We start from the raw sequence: 17,179 nt of genomic DNA on the forward strand, positions 1-17,179 counted from the left end.
AAGAACCCAGTCTGGTGGAGGAGGCAGCCCAGTCACCAGCTATCCTCACCCGGGAGAAGTGCTATGATGTCTGCCACTTACCACCTGTGGCACCTAGGGCAAGTCATTCAACTTCTCTGTGCCTTGCTTTTAGCACCTGTAAATGGAGATAATATTAGTGCCTCTCTCCTGGAAGGATGTGAGGATTAAATGAATGAATGTACTAAAGTTCTCAGATCAATGTAAGACTCAAAGAAAGTGCCATAAAAGAGTTTGTGAGCCAGGCACAGTGGTTAACGCCTGTAATTGCAACACTTTGGGAGGCCAAGGCAGGCAGATCACTTGAATCCAGGCATTCCAGACCAGCCAGGGCAACATGGCAATACCTTGTCTCTACTAAATATACAAAAAATTAGGTGAGTGTGGATGCTCACACCTGTAGTTCCAGCTGCTCAGGAGGCTGAGATGGGAGGATCACTTGAGCCTGGGACGTCAAGGCTGCAGTGAGCTGAGATTGCACTACTGCACTCTAGCCTGGGCGACACAGTGAGACCCTTCCCTAAAAAAGGGTTTCTGCTTGTTGGTGGTGATATTGTTATTGCGGTGGTTTCTACTGGGAGAAAGCTTCCCTAACCCTATGCTTTCCTGACCAGAAAGCCCTCTCAGAGGAGGTTACTCACTCTGAATACCAATGAAGCAGGAGCTGGTCAAATGGCTGAGGGGACGAGAGAAGGGGGAGGGAGAGGAGAGAGAACGACGGGAGGGGATAGGACACAGGGAGTGGCACACAGAGGCACAGAGGTGTGGTGGAACACAGAAGGTATGAGAGCAGAAATTGGTGGAATTCAATTATGGAAGGGATTTGGAAGAGAAGAATCTGGAAGAGAGAGTTAAGGACAGTTGATAAGGGATACATCATAAAAGGTCTAATGTATTACGTAGGCCTGGTGTGGTGGCTCACACCTGTAATCCCAGCACTTTGAAGGCTGTGGCAGGTAGATCACTTGCGGTCAGAAGTTCAAGACCAGGCTGGCCGATATGGTGAAACCCAGTCTTTACTAAAAATACAAAAATTAGTCGGGCGTGATGGTGCATGCCTATAATCCCAGCTACTCAGGAGGCTGAGGCAGGAGAATCACTTGCAACCGGCAAGTGGAGGTTGCAGTGAGTTGAGATCACACCGCTGCACTCCAGCCTGGGAGACAGAGCTAGACTCTGTATCAAAAATAAAAAATAAAATAAAAATGAAGTATCATGCAAAGGATTTTGGATTTTGAAAAGCCAATTTATAGAAAAATCTTTTCCAGAAATTTGTGCAGTGCTTACTACTATGTATTGGCAAAGTTTAATTAAACAAGGAAACAGAAAAATGTGCTCAATGGTCAGTTTCTGATACTAAGAATGGAGAATGAAGTGGAAGGTCCCATAGGGACCTAGATCTGGCTGTAGGTCCATGGAGTTGTGTTGACTGTGACTGATTTCCCATAGCTTCTTTTCTCAGAACCTGAAGTGGCTCCCCTCCACTCACATGGCATAATAATAGCCTACATTCCTAATGGCATCAAGACTGGTACAGTCTCCTACAATCCTCCCTAATGCCATTTGTCCTTACAGTCAGAACCCTGACATTCGGTTCTGGTGTCCACCACTCACTAGCTAGCCAGGAACTCAAGGGGCAAATCCTGAGCAGCTTAAACCATTCACATAATTCTATCCCCTTTCCTATTGATTGGCTGAGGTATCGACAGGCCCTTGCCACAGTTCTTGCCAGAGACATAAAGGAACCCAGAAGACCTTTGGGAAAATCTTCCTCTCTATGAAAAAGAAACACACAAGATGGCATGGACTTTTCTTCCTCTCTGTGTTGTGTTGGTGTTTGATACCCGGAATTCTGTACCTTCTAGAGTCATCTAACATAATATCCGACATAGTACAGTGAGACAAATTTTTGTTCCATTGAAAATTGAGTATTTATAGCAACTCCCTATGAAATATGTAGGGTAGTTGTTATCCTTTGGTAGATTAGGAAGCCCAAAGAAATGAAGGGGCATATATGAGGCCTGAAGAATGTGCAGGAATAAACCTAGGTCTCATTAATGTGTGTGTTTCCTTTTTTTATTTTTCTTTTTTCTTTTTTTTGAGACGGAGTCTCGCTTTGTTGCCCAGGCTGGAGTACAGTGGTGTGACCTCGGCTCACTGCAAGCTCCGCCTCCCAGGTTCACACCATTCTCCTGCTTCAGCCTCCTGAGTAGCTGGGAGTAAAGGTGGCCGCCACCACACCCGGCTAATTTTTTTATATTTTTAGTAGAGACGGGGTTTCACCATGTTAGCCAGGATGGTCTCAATCTCCTGATCTCGTGATCCGCCCACCCCGGCCTCCAAAAGTGCTGGGATTACAGGCGTGAGCCACCACACCCAGCCTGTGTTTCTACAATACCAGGATGTTTCTCTTAAATCTTACCAAATACAGACCAAAAAATATCAGGCACAGCTTCATAAAGGTTTGCCTTTGTGCTCAAGACAATAAAGCAAGGTATGAAGGTGAACTAAACTGTTAGATTAGATTAAAATGCCTTTTTGCATCTTTATCACAATGTATAAACCATCTGAAGCTGAGTTAAAAAAAATATGAAAAAATGATCATGTTTTTTCAAGATGCAAGATTCCCTCAAGTCTGAGTGACAGAGATACTCCAACAGTAAATAACCAATAACAGAGTTCCCAGCCAGTATGCCCAAAGCGGTGAGGGCCTTGGGGATGCACCCATTGTCTCATGCTTTGAGGAGCTTCCTCAGCTCACCCCAGTGTGCCATACACATGTCACCACTATTTACATGTGCCAAGACGTGAAATACATGTGGGAAGCACACATTTGTCTTGCCATGTCTCTGCCCGTCTCTCTCACTGCTGTCTTTTGCAAACTCTCCATTTCAGTGAACTGATCTGTTCACTGTCCCACAGATGCCTTCTGGCTTGAGGACTTGCCCCTGTGAATCCTCTTCCTGGAATCCTGGACCTTCCCCTGCATACTTAAAACAAAAATTTTCAAATCCCACCCAAAGTGAGCTCCTCCAGTAAACCGTTGGCTTGCATAATGAAAGTTACATCACACAGTTAAACTTATGCTAACACATTGCATATGTTATTCTTTCCTCTGCATGCTCTGTCTCTCCAAGCAGACCATAAATAATCTCTCTGAAGGCCTTTGCAAAGAGCCTTCCTCATAACAAATAATTAATTTTTAACGTCTACTGATCACCGATACTTCCTACTGTGTTATTTTCTAAACTGTTCTATCTTGTCATTGCTGTGATCACTGATGTGATATTGAAGGTCCGAGCCTTTGATTGTATTTTTCTTTTTCCCCCAGTCAAAATGATTTGTATGTCTACAGAATCACAGAAGGGAAAAATAGTATGTTATTAAAACAGGACATTAATGAGGACTGAAGGTCTTCTAAATATTCTGGGGATATAAAATATTCTTACTCATAAAGGATGCCTCTGCATGGAGGAAGTATCCACAGAGGAAGGAAATCTTTGCCATTACTTCTGCCTGGGAGCATTTCCTACAGATAGTCAAATTTTAGTGGCTATATTAAGATTTGGGGAAGAGCAGGGTACTTTTAATCTCAAGCCACCAATAAACCTGACGTATTTGCAAATTTAGTCATAGAACAGAAAATCCTTTGCCTAATCAAACTTAGCTGAATAGTTCCTTCAGAAGCAGGCAGGGCCAAGAGGCTGACTCTCGTGTTTCTGGAATAATGTAGGGTGCGCGTGTGCATGTGCAGTGCCAGATTGGGACCTGGCCCCCTGGAAGTGACTGAGCCAGGACAGGGAAGGGATGTGTTGAATGGTCCGGGGAACAGAGTTGGCCAAGCTCATGGTCCCTTTGAGGTCAGCCCTCCCACCCTCAAACCTCCTCCCACTCCACCCACCCCCAGGAACCCTCCCACACACTCTGGGTAAAACACAGCTTGTCAGGCTCTCACATCATGGCTTGGTGGCTGCAGTGTTTTGATCTTCCCTCAGGACCAACCAAGAAGGCCAGCCTTGACGCTTCTAAAGCTGCCAGCCTCCTAAGGGAGTATTCCTACATAGGAATATACTTTGGGAAGCTGATAAGCCCCCTCTAAATATTTGGTTGGCAGCCTATGAATGAAATTATTTGCCTGCTGATGTCAACTATTAGAGTGCTATTTAAAAGTTAAAACCCAAGGGACATATGTAAAAGGAGATAAGTCAAATCCTATCTCAGTATCAGAGTAATTCAGAGGAACTCTTAATTATATACTTCCAAGAGACTTGTGAGGCCACCTCCATTCTATCTGCTGCCCTTGAAGCTCAGCTGGAGTCCCTGAACACCCCGGTTGGAGGATGAACTCTTGCGTAGGGAACTCTGAGATGGAGGAGAGGGGGCGTGGGTTCAGGATGCTTGGAGGTTCTGGAAAGAACTGAGGTCACCTGGAAGATACAAAGCTACTCTAAAAATGATTTAGGATGGCTTTTCTATGCATTCTCTACTCCCATAGGCATCAGGAGCCAACTCCCAGGATGGACCCTGTCTGATGCTGTAACAGTGTTCAGCTCCCCAATGTCCCCACGATACCAAGCAACCTCCTTCTCTTTTGTCTACAGTCAATTAATCAATCATTGCTGACAATAAGGCTCCATCCTCAACACAGGATATTTTCTGAATCATTAATTTTTGTTTCAGTAGTTGATCCTTGTTTGGAATATAACGTATTACAATGTGGTGGTAGTAAGTATTAAAATCAAAATACCTTTTTATTCATCTTTCAATTTTAATACTTTTAGCATTTCAACCATTATTTGAAGGGTTACTTACTGCAGTATGTCACATTTATATACACACACCATGCACATGCTGCAGTGCTTTCAGCTTCAGCCAGTGATATTTTAGGCCCCAAATGCTCTGAAAAAATAGACAAAGCTCTCACCAAGCTAAGGAAGTGAGCTCCGAGACCGTGCCTTTAAAAATTTTCAGCTGGATAACTTAGTCCTCAAGATGACTAGGTTTCTCTTTCCCCACTCCTCAGTTAGTGTGTAGGAACAAGGATTCTTTTGAATTCCCAGGAGGGAAATGAGTTTAATTTGACTGGTAAAAGTCTTCTTAATAGGACACTTAATACTGTGGCTCTTAAACCTTTTCTTTTACTTAGAACTAGCTACAAAGATATTTCATACGTTTATGTCTCATAATGGGTAATTTTGGTTTGGATTTATGTCATTTTGTCTCAGTATCACAATTTTTGAAAAATTAGTTCAAAGAGAAAAAAAAAAGAAAGAAAAACCATGGTAAACATTGCTTAGTCTCATACTCTTACCCTCTCTCTCTATGCTAAAACAGGAAATGCATTTCTGACACTTTTAAAATGAGCAATCACACGTATAATCAACTTGGTTAAAACTTCCTTCCTGGTAACTGCAACACTTCCTCTGCATCTGGATATGAAGGGAGCCCCAGAAAAGCGGAAGAATTTAGAGGCACACTGGGTAGGTCTGAATTTGTTTTGTTTTTAAAAATTAAACAAATGATCCTTCAGCATCATCACCTCCGCTGCTTTATCAGGTATTGCTTCCTTCTATTTTTTGCTCTTTGTTGGGTCTGACTCGGAATAGTGGCACTTCCTCCTCGGCTAGATTATTTTTATCTGGAACTGTTGTCGGTTCTCGAGATGATACTACCACTGAATGTCTGTGTTTCATTGTCTAGTCCAACCTGTATTGTGGATATTCACAAGGTTCCGGCAAAAGTTTTGCAGGTGCATCAGATTTTTGTTTTTGTTTTGGGAGGAAAAGGGAGGGCACGGTGGCCAGGCTTCATATTCCTACAAGTGCATACTTCAAGATTACTGTACTTACTGTGTTTCCAACATCTTCTCATAAAAGGGGAAAGTGTCATAGCCTCAGCCATGAAGGAAACCAGTGAGTATTATCCTGTTTTCCTCTGCATCTTATAAGATCGTTCGGTATCACTGAGGCAGAAGTTATTGCTGTGTATTTATATGCTGCCTAAATTTGGACATGTTTTATTTCAAGTTAGTGTCAACATCAATGTATCTTACAGTTCTCTTGTTAGTTATTCTATAATGTAGCAAAAGACCAAAATGAATGTTTTAAGCCACAAGAGACAGTTCTTTGGGACAGTTGGTTTCACTTACTAAGTATAACTTCATATTTTAAGAGAGGGAATATTGGCTTTAAAGTTAAGCCAAGATTTGAACATAAGTTTGGATCAAATGAAATGTGTCTTTCTTATCTTTTTATCAAGCTCTCCTTTTTGGTACACATCAAATGCTCCACTATTTCTTAAAGAAATAATGTAGTTTTGAGTCTAACATTAGTTATTTAAGAGAGTAAATGATATTTTCTGAAACTTTTTTCTTTCAGTGATTGATTCTTGTTTAGAATATAATGTATTACAATGTAGTGATACTAAATATTAAAAGCAAATACCTATTAATCTTTCAGTGTTAATACATTTCAAATTTCAGTTATTACTTGAAGGATTTCATATTGCAGTATGTTCCATTTATACTTAAGTGCTTTGTGAAGGGTAGGTACTTATTGAATTCTGTGGAAAGAGTAAGTTAATGAGAATAAATTTGTGAACTTGTGTCATAAAAATGAAAATATTAGAGCAAAAAAGAAGTTAAATGATTGGGGGTCTAAACAGAAGGTCACTGGAATCCAGAAATCCTGCCTTCCATCCTGTGGCTCTTCCACTATTAAGCAGAGACAGATCAAATTAATTTAAATTAATTAATTAAACAATGTTAAAATTACCTACATGTTCCTATTGGGAGAGTACAGGCTTGGGTGACTCTTCTAAGATACTGACCTAATATAGCAATGACAGCCACAATGCTGACAAATTCAGTGATTCAAAATTTTACGTATCTGCAAATGGTTTTGACTGTAACTTTACTAATTCCGACATGTTTTAGCTTTACGAATGAAATGACTTGCTTTCCTAATTAGAAAGAAAAAAAGATGAAACCAAGTGACAGGAAATTTATTAGGGAGTAGATCGTGGGTCCAGGCAGTTTGAAAACAGACAACGTGAAGCAAGGTTGGGTGAGGTGTCTGGGTTCCAAGAAGTGTGAGACTGAACAAAGAGGAAGTAAGTTAAAGGCCTGTTTTCAAAGTGAGGTTTTTTGGCATCTCATGTTGCACCTTGTAAACTAGGACTTGATCCTTAACTGTACTATTTTAGTCATCTATGTTTCAGTATGTTTAAGAACAATTTCCATTCTCAGCCATTATAATGTGTCATGCACTGTGTTGGCTGAGTGTTTTACCCACCTCTTTAAAATTTTCAAAGTATACAGAAGTAGAACGACCAATAAGCCCCCATATACCCGTCACCTATATTGAACAAGTATTATTTAACTCTCCCTCTGGGACATTCATTACTAACCTGTCTGAGAGATGAGAAACAGGATCAGAGATTAAACAGCCCAAATCACTCAGAAAGTAAGTGGCTGGACCAGGCCTCATGGGCCCGACTCCAAAGCCCATGCTCTGAAGGGCTGTAGTGCTTCCAGTTTAAAATACTTGGTCCCTCTGGGTGCCTGCACACATGTACGCCGCCTACACCTCCTCTTTCCTCATCTCACCAGAAAATATAAAGGGAAAGTGCCTTTCTTGTGACAAATCCCTGTCTCCCTCTGCTCCCAGGTCGCGTAGGGCATGGAGCTGGAGAACTATGAACAGCCCGTGGTGCTGAGAGAGGACAACTGCCGCAGGCGCCGGAGGATGAAGCCGCGCAGTGCTGCGGCCAGCCTGTCCTCCATGGAGCTCATCCCCATCGAGTTCGTGCTGCCCACCAGCCAGCGCAAATGCAAGAGCCCCGAAACGGCGCTGCTGCACGTGGCGGGCCACGGCAACGTGGAGCAGATGAAGGCCCAGGTGTGGCTGCGAGCGCTGGAGACCAGCATGGCGTCGGACTTCTACCACCGACTGGGGCCGGACCACTTCCTCCTGCTCTACCAGAAGAAGGGGCAGTGGTATGAGATCTACGACAAGTACCAGGTGGTGCAGACTCTGGACTGCCTGCGCTACTGGAAGGCCACTCACCGGAGCCCGGGCCAGATCCACCTGGTGCAGCGGCGCCCGCCCTCTGAAGAGTCGCAGGCCTTCCAGCGGCAGCTCACCGCGCTGATTGGCTATGATGTCACCGACGTCAGCAACGTGCACGACGACGAGCTGGAGTTCACGCGCCGCGGCCTGGTGACGCCGCGCATGGCGGAGGTGGCCAGTCGTGACCCGAGGCTCTACGCCATGCACCCCTGGGTGACGTCCAAGCCCCTCCCGGAGTACCTGTGGAAGAAGATTGCCAACAACTGCATCTTCATCGTCATTCACCGCAGCACCACCAGCCAGACCATTAAGGTCTCACCCGACGACACCCCTGGAACCATCCTGCAGAGCTTCTTCACCAAGATGGCCAAGAAGAAATCTCTGATGGATATTCCTGAAAGCCAAAGCGAACAGGATTTTGTGCTGCGCGTCTGTGGCCGGGATGAGTACCTGGTGGGAGAAACGCCCATCAAAAACTTCCAGTGGGTGAGGCACTGCCTCAAGAACGGAGAAGAAATTCACCTGGTACTGGACACGCCTCCAGACCCGGCCCTAGACGAGGTAAGGAAGGAAGAGTGGCCACTGGTGGATGACTGCACAGGAGTCACTGGCTACCATGAGCAGCTGACCATCCACGGCAAGGACCACGAGAGTGTGTTCACCGTGTCCCTGTGGGACTGCGACCGCAAGTTCAGGGTCAAGATCAGAGGCATTGATATCCCCGTCCTGCCCCGGAACACCGACCTCACAGTTTTTGTAGAGGCAAACATCCAGCATGGGCAGCAAGTCCTTTGCCAAAGGAGAACCAGCCCCAAACCCTTCACAGAGGAGGTGCTCTGGAATGTGTGGCTTGAGTTCAGTATCAAAATCAAAGACTTGCCCAAAGGAGCTCTACTGAACCTCCAGATCTACTGTGGTAAAGCTCCAGCAGTGTCCAGCAAGGCCTCTGCAGAGTCCCCCAGTTCTGAGTCCAAGGGCAAAGTTCAGCTTCTCTATTATGTGAACCTGCTGCTGATAGACCACCGGTTCCTTCTGCGCCGTGGAGAATACGTTCTCCACATGTGGCAGATATCCGGGAAGGGAGAAGACCAAGGAAGCTTCAGTGCTGACAAACTCACGTCTGCAACTAACCCAGACAAGGAGAACTCAATGTCCATCTCCATTCTTCTGGACAATTACTGCCACCCGATAGCCCTGCCTAAGCATCAGCCCACCCCTGACCCGGAAGGGGACCGGGTTCGAGCAGAAATGCCCAACCAGCTTCGCAAGCAATTGGAGGCGATCATAGCTACTGATCCACTTAACCCTCTCACAGCAGAGGACAAAGAATTGCTCTGGCACTTTAGATATGAAAGCCTTAAGCACCCAAAAGCATATCCTAAGCTATTTAGTTCAGTGAAATGGGGACAGCAAGAAATTGTGGCCAAAACATACCAATTGTTGGCCAGAAGGGAAGTCTGGGATCAAAGTGCTTTGGATGTTGGGTTAACAATGCAGCTCCTGGACTGCAACTTCTCAGATGAAAATGTAAGAGCCATTGCAGTTCAGAAACTGGAGAGCTTGGAGGACGATGATGTTCTGCATTACCTTCTACAGTTGGTACAGGTAGGGGATGTTGGTGTTATCAATGGAAGCCTTCTCAAAAGGAATTTATTTGCATATGCACAGGCACCCCATTCAGTTGTCATCAAATGCCCTTTGTTCAGAGCTTCATCATCGGCCAAAGTAGATCTGATGAAGCCACCTCAAAAAGTAGTAAACTGTTGCATGTACATTTTTACTGTCTTGGAGGGTTTGCCGACAAGCGTTTTGCAGACATTAGTACTTCACGTTTTTAGGAGAATTGGCCCTGTGGGAATACTTTGTTCTCATTTATTATTTTAATAATAGATTCCACTTAATGTGCCAAGGCTCCAAGTGACTGACATGCTTTCAGTGTATTATCTCATTTAACTCTTTCAATAACTATGATGGAGGTCAAATTAACATTTGCACTTTTTACATGAGGAAACTGAGGTACAAAGAGGCTAAGTAATGTGCCCAAGATCACATACTTTGAAAGAGGCAGACCAGAATTCAAACCCAGGAGGTCTGCCTCCAAATCCTGCTCTTTTCACTACCCGAAACCCTTCACAAATCCACCACCATATCCTTCGTCAGTCTGGTGTCAGGATTCTGGGACTAGAGATAAAAGGTCTTACTCTCTGTCTAAGTCTATTACAGTTCACAGAATAATATCTCATATCTGGGTAGAATCTTGAAAGCTCCTCTCTGCAGATAGGTACAGGACTGTATGTATTTCTACTCCGTTTCTCATGATGTTCCTTGGGATCCTGAGAGGACAAGTGATTTTTCTAAGGTTTAGCTAAGAAGTTAAAGAAAGAAAGGGGAACAGTTCCCCTGCTCACTTTAGCAGTTCTCAACTTATATTGTACTGCTTGACAAGGGAAAGGAAGTAAAGGAATTTGAATAGAAGTGCTATTTTAGAGCACAGACCTATTCATTCATTAATTCAACAACGTGTACTGAGAAGACTGGCATTAAATGAGTAGACACACAAACAGATGTTTAATACCAAATTGTGACAAATACTTTCAGGAAAACTATGCCGTATTATGAGAAAACAGTCCAGGGGTCCAAGGTACACTTAATTTTGATTAAGGGACCCAGGGACAGTTCTGAGTAAGTGATGTTTGACCTGAGATCTTTAGGAGTAGCCAGGCTAAATATTACACACTAAACTGTCTAATCACTATCTGTATTTATAGGAAGTTCTGGAGTTTTCTGATAAGCATTTTGGATAGCCTCAACTTTAACTCTCAATCTTCACCTTCCTGTTAGTCAGATACTTGAAACATTACATTTGGGTTTGTTTTCATCCGTTAAATATATTCAGTAGTTTTTTCACTACATCAGATATTTGTATAACACTAAAGAATTTTAGAATAATTAAATAGTCTTCAGTTTTCTAGCTCTCCATAAGAAAAACAACATGAAACAAACTTGAATGAGCTCTGTTGCAAATCCTAAGGCTAACATGAATTATTTTTCATTGTCATGTTCACAAGTGAACTTTAAAGAGCTGGAAAATGAATAATCTTCTTTTTAGAAATGTGTTAAATGGAAGAGGTCAATACATAATATTAACATTGAATTTGTGGTCTTAAATCTGAAGAAGAGTAGTCATTTGTAAAACTACTTGAGACATTTTCAGCTATGGCTAAATGACTCATTCCTCATCAAAATGGTCTCCTAGTTGAGATCTGCAGTGTCTTTACAGAAGTGAAACCTGAAGAAGGTCAGAAAGACTCACATCTGGGTTAGAAACTTAAAACATTGCGAAAATGAGTACTGGTGGCTAAAAGACCACATTCTCAGAATTAAGGCCTTTGATGCAGCTACAGTGGCACCTATTTGACCATAACTTTGAAAAGCATTTTTGTAAAAACTTGTATAATTGAAACATGATGAAGTCACTACTGATCATGTCCAAACTGGAAAACCAGAGGAAGAATTGTAAATCCTTCCAAGGAGCCTCCAGTTCCTAAAATATAAACTAGAATGGGAATTTCTTCCGTTCCTTAGGAAAAAAGGATACACCATTTCTATTCATAAAGTGCATACTCGGAGATATTTAATATTAAGTCTCTCTTCATGTTTACATATGATATCTATCCTCTAACTTTGTATATGCTTTTATAATAATCTGAACAATGTTAGTGTTGCTGCTTTTAAAGTTACGAACTATTTCAAACTTACAGAAAAGCACAGAGAACAATGAAACAAATACCCATGCACTCACAAAATTTAATTGTGTTTTTTACATTTTATCAGTTCTTCCTCTTCAGTAATAGAGCTGTACTAAGTCAATAGTCTCTAACATCAGCCAAGTGATATGAAAATTACTAAACACTAAAAATGAAGATCAAATTATACCTAAGAAAACATAAAATCAGGGACTTTTGGACAGAAAGCTCTGTACACACCACAGTGTGGCAGGGGGTAGTGATTGCTCTATGTGGATTGATCTAGACCCACTGTTTACTTGTAGTTAAGAACCTGTGAGACAGTTCAGTGATTTGCCAGTAAGATGCCAAAAAGAGAGGCTGTAGGGCTTTTAGGATCTTTTCATCTAACAAATATTTTTCTCCTTATGTGTATTATACTATATGTCCACTGTCCATTTTCTTTCTCACATCCTCTCTTACCTTCCACTTTATAGATTTGTTACAGTGTCTCCATCTTTCCCCTCTACCTCTCCAACAAAACCAGTAAGACCTAATTAGAGCAAATTCCCTCACCTCTTCACCTTTGAATTTATCAATAGCACATGACCGTGAGTCAAGAGTTTCAGCCTCTAATCCCAGTTATGTCATCGGTTGCTCTATGATCTTAAGTCAAGTGGTTCAGTCTGGTCCTAAGTGTCCTCTAAAAGACAGAATTAAACTTAAGTTACTATTAAGATTTTCATCTTTCTAGCCATGAAGTCCCACTAAAACAGAGCACCAGTTCTCCATTTCCTTTTCCCTGATTCAACAATGTAGAGTATAGTCCTACAAATGCCAATGTGTTCTTCCTTTAGGCTGTGAAATTTGAACCATACCATGATAGCGCCCTTGCCAGATTTCTGCTGAAGCGTGGTTTAAGAGTAAGTACTTCCATTTTGATAATAGCATGACATTTTAAGTTGCCAAGAATTGACTGGTAGACCTAAAGCATTAGTCATAATAATTTCAACTTTCTTGTACCTGCCCTCAGAACAAAAGAATTGGTCACTTTTTGTTTTGGTTCTTGAGAAGTGAGATAGCCCAGTCCAGACACTATCAGCAGAGGTTCGCCGTGATTCTGGAAGCCTATTTGAGGGGCTGTGGCACAGCCATGCTGCATGACTTTACCCAACAAGTCCAAGTAATCGAGATGTTACAAAAAGTCACCCTTGATATTAAATCGCTCTCTGCTGAAAAGTATGATGTCAGTTCCCAAGGTATGGTGGCTATATTTTCTTGGTTCTCTTTCCAAATGCCTTCGTCTCCAAATGCCATTGTTCCTATAATTCTTTTTCTTCCTGGAATCCAAGTTGCATCCTCCTGAAGGCACCAAGAACACATTTTTGAGTCTTCTGTCTGCATGGAGTAAACAAATTTAAAGTTCTCCTTTTACAAGTTCATAATTTTTAACTATATATTTACATATTCTTAACTCTGAAAAATTAACTAGCATTATGCAGATGTAAGATGTATTTTTTAAGAACAGTTGCATACACAAAGATTAGATATTTCCAAATCTTTACCTTTTTCTTCACATCTCTGAATATGCACATATAGTTTTCAAGTTTTCAGTCTTATAAAATGATGAATTTTTGAGAGGCTATTTTAATTTTTTGGCATTTCTTCATCTATATATCTCAGAGTAATATATAGAGATACATTCATTCTTCCCTATCTGTGGCCCAACATCTGTAAATTCAACCAAGCACGGATAGAAAACATTTGGAAAAAAATTGCATCTGCATTGAACACGTACAGACTTTTATTATTGTCATTATTCCCTAAACAGTACAGTATAACAACTATTTACTTAGCATTTACATTTTATCAGATATTATAGGTATCTAGAGATGATTTACAGTATATGGGAGGAAGTGCATAGGTTATATGCAAATACTACACCATTTTATATCAGGGACTTGAGCATTCATGGATTATGATATCTGCAGGAGGTCCTGGAACCAATCCTTACAGAGACCAAGAGATGACTCTGTATCTGTGTCTGTTTGTGTGTGTGTGTAAAGGTAATAAACACACACACACACACACACACACCCCACCTTCTCTCTCAAGCTGTTTCCAATATCTTATCCCTACCCTAAGAAAACCTGCTTCTGCCCTAGGAAAATTAATCACTCCTTCTCTGTAATTCTGTAGATTTTGATTGATACTACATTAAATTAAAGTCTTTAACATATCTTCCTGGTCTGGTAAACTGTATGAACCTTGAATCTAGAGAATATCTCGTTTTCATTTTTACATACCTAGACCTAGCACTGTGGCTTATTACATAGAGACTTCATGTACTCAACCAGTATTTTAAACTCCTGAAAATTTAAAATGTCTTTCTCCCTTTGATTCTTACAATGCTTCCTCCTAAAAATGATAATGGTAATAATAATATTTCATTTGTATCTTAAGAAAGGAAAACATTTGTACTGACCCTCATTCTGTCAGTTATCCAGTAATTTTTAATTCACATATTTTGCCTTTAGAATTTTGAGGCTGTCACATCCATCTTCTCTACTTCTCTACAGAACCTAACTTCCTCTTCTGAGAAGAAATTACAGAACCCTAACCAAATTCCATTTATTATTTTCCTCAAATGTCTGTTCCTCAAATCAGATGGTAGTTTAAAGTTTAACATGCTGGAAAGAAAACCACAGTATTAATTCCTTAGCATTACCCTCAGAGCATCCTTCTCTACTTGGATTGTGTTGGTATGTATGTGTTATCCCACATATATTCACATATTTCTGTCCCCTGTTGTAGTATGTGCACATGGTTATGTTGCTCACAGTAAGCCCAATGTATCTTACCACCTCATATGGTTAGTTCCTCAAAGGCAGGGCCCACCCGGTTTTCTTCTGCTCTACACCAGAACAAATATATAGAATGCTATGAATAAGTGTGTTCTCAGGAAATGTAATAGATAATATTGATGATTTCTTGAACTCACATAACTCTTGTGTACTTTTGACAATTACAGTTATTTCACAACTTAAACAAAAGCTTGAAAACCTGCAGAATTCTCAACTCCCCAAAAGCTTTAGAGTTCCATATGATCCTGGACTGAAAGCAGGAGCGCTGGCAGTAGGTATCACTTGGATGTCTCCACGTGGTCTTTATGTCTTGAAGATGTCTAACATGCTTGCTGGGGCCCAGTACTTAAAACCTAATGTTTATGCATAGACAGGGAAGCTGGAGAGTCTCTGGATGGGTTTCTCATAAGCCCTTGTCTAATCACTGGTTATGAAAGCCTCAACACCAGATAATTTCCCTTCCATATTTTTTAAATCAGCTTGAGATACTCTTTGTATACAATAAAAATTGTCCATTTAAAATGTAGAATTCAGGGAACAGGCACAGTTCAAGGTCAGGAGTTCAAGACCATGATGGCCAACATGGTTAAACCCTGTCTCTACTAAAAAATACAAAACAAAGTAAGCTGGGCATGGTGGCGCATTCTTGTAATCCCAGCTACTCGGGAGGCTGAGGCAGGAGAATTGCTTGAACTGGGGCCCAGGAGGCAGAGGTTGCAGTGAGCCGAGATCGCACCACTGCACTCTAGCCTGGGTGACAGAGCAAGACTCCATCTCAAAAAAAAAAAAACATAGAATTCAGTGAGTTTTGAGAAATGTATACAATTATATAACCACCACCACAATCAAGATCTAGAACATTTCCATAGACATGTTAGAAAAAAGTTCTGTCATGTTCCATTGCAGTTAATCCTTTTTCTCCTCCCATTCTCTCTGCAAATGCAGCAGATCTACTTTCTATCATAAAATGCCTTTTCTAGACTTTTATTAAGAGGAATCATACAGTACATAGTTTTATATCTGAATTATTTTACTTTCCATAATGCTTTTAAGATTCATTCATGTTATTGTATGTATCAGTTATTTGTTTCTTTTTATGAGTGAGTAGTAGTCCCTTGTATGGATATACCACAGTTTATTTTCCATTCATTTTTTGAATAAATGTTTAACAGTGGGGTAGTTGGGTCAGATGGTGTGTGTGTGCAATTTTACAAGATACCCATTTTTCCAAAGTGGTTGTACCATTTAAATTCCAGCAATGTATACAATGAGTTCTAGTTGTTCCACATCCTAGCAAGCACTTGTTATTATCAGTCTTTTTAATCTTAGTCATTCAAATGAGTATGAAGTGATATCTCACTATTTTTTATTTGCATTTCCATAATGAGGTTGAGTGTCTTTCTATGTGCTCATTTTCCATTAGAGTACCTTCTGAAAATTTTCCATTCAAATATTTCACCAGTTTTTTTAGTTGGGTTGCCCTTTTTTTTTTTTTTTTTTTTTTTTTTTTTTTGAGACAGAGTCTCACTCTGTTGCCCAGGTTGGAGTGCAGTGGCATGATCTCAGCTCACTGCAAGCTCCATCTCCCAGGTTCATGCCATTCTCCTGCCTCAGCCTCCCAAGTAGCTGGGACTACAGGCGCCCAACATCATGCCCAGCTAATTTTTTTTTTTTTTTTTTTTTGTATTTTTAGTAAAGATGGGGTTTCACTGTGTTAGCCAGGATGGTCTCAATCTCCTGACCTTGTGATCCACCCACCTCGGCCTCCCAAAGTGCTGGGATTACAGGAGTGAGCCACTGCGCCTGGCTCTTATTTTTATTTATGAGAGTTACTTATATAAACTGGATACAAATTCTGTATCAGATATACATTTTACAGATATTTTCTGTTAGTCTGTGACTTGCCTTTTTATTTTCTTAGAAGTGTCTTTCAAAGAACAGAAGCTTTAAATTTTGATTAAGTCAAATTTGCAACTTTTTCTTAAATGGTTTGTGCTTTCAGTGTCTTATCTAAGAAATCTGTGTAGGCCTAGCACAGTGTCTCACACCTGTAATTCCAGCATTTTGGGAGGCCAAGGCGGGAGGATCCCTTGAGGCAAGGAGTACGAGACCAGACTGGGCAACATGGCAAGACTCCATCTCTATAAAAAATTTAAAAAATAGCCGGGCATGGTGGCATGTGCCATAGTCCCCGCTACTTGGAAGGCTGTGGTGGGAGGATCACTTGAGCTCAGGAGTTTGATACTGCAGTGAGCTGTGTTTGTGCCACTACATTCCAACCTGGGCTACAGAGTGAGACCCTGTTTCAAAAAAAATGAAAAAGAAAACTATCTAATCCAGTGCCTCAGCTTGGGGTAATCCCTTTGTCTGCCAAGGCCACATTTGGCAATGTCTGAAGACATTCTTGATGGTTAGTTATAACTGGGAGAATGCTACTGGCATCTAGTGGGTAGAGGCCAGGGATGCTGCTGAATACCCTGCAATGTACAGGATAGTCCCCCAG

At 41.4% G+C, this 17,179-nt stretch overlaps 1 protein-coding gene across 7 annotated transcripts in view; it reads left to right on the forward strand.

The window, feature by feature from the left end:
* The first annotated feature begins 5,429 nt into the window (after window positions 1–5,429).
* PIK3CG (phosphatidylinositol-4,5-bisphosphate 3-kinase catalytic subunit gamma) overlaps window positions 5,430–17,179 on the forward strand; it is a 43,685-nt gene continuing 31,935 nt past the window's right edge. For 2 of the 7 annotated variants that reach the window (XM_005550473.5, XM_074035778.1), the window contains exons 1-5: window positions 5,430–5,574; window positions 7,686–9,692; window positions 12,670–12,735; window positions 12,846–13,071; window positions 14,844–14,947. In XM_005550473.5, coding sequence (XP_005550530.1) covers window positions 7,698–9,692; window positions 12,670–12,735; window positions 12,846–13,071; window positions 14,844–14,947 — 2,391 coding nt within the window. In that variant the 5' untranslated portion in view covers window positions 5,430–5,574; window positions 7,686–7,697. Of the gene's footprint in view, window positions 5,931–7,685; window positions 9,693–12,669; window positions 12,736–12,809; window positions 13,072–14,843; window positions 14,952–17,179 lie in introns of all 7 variants that reach the window. The other 5 variants (XR_012432781.1, XM_005550474.5, XM_005550475.5 and 2 more) reach the window with 5 other exon arrangements.

Source organism: Macaca fascicularis, chromosome 3 (genome assembly GCF_037993035.2).
Source record: "Macaca fascicularis isolate 582-1 chromosome 3, T2T-MFA8v1.1".
Lineage (NCBI taxonomy): Eukaryota > Metazoa > Chordata > Mammalia > Primates > Cercopithecidae > Macaca > Macaca fascicularis.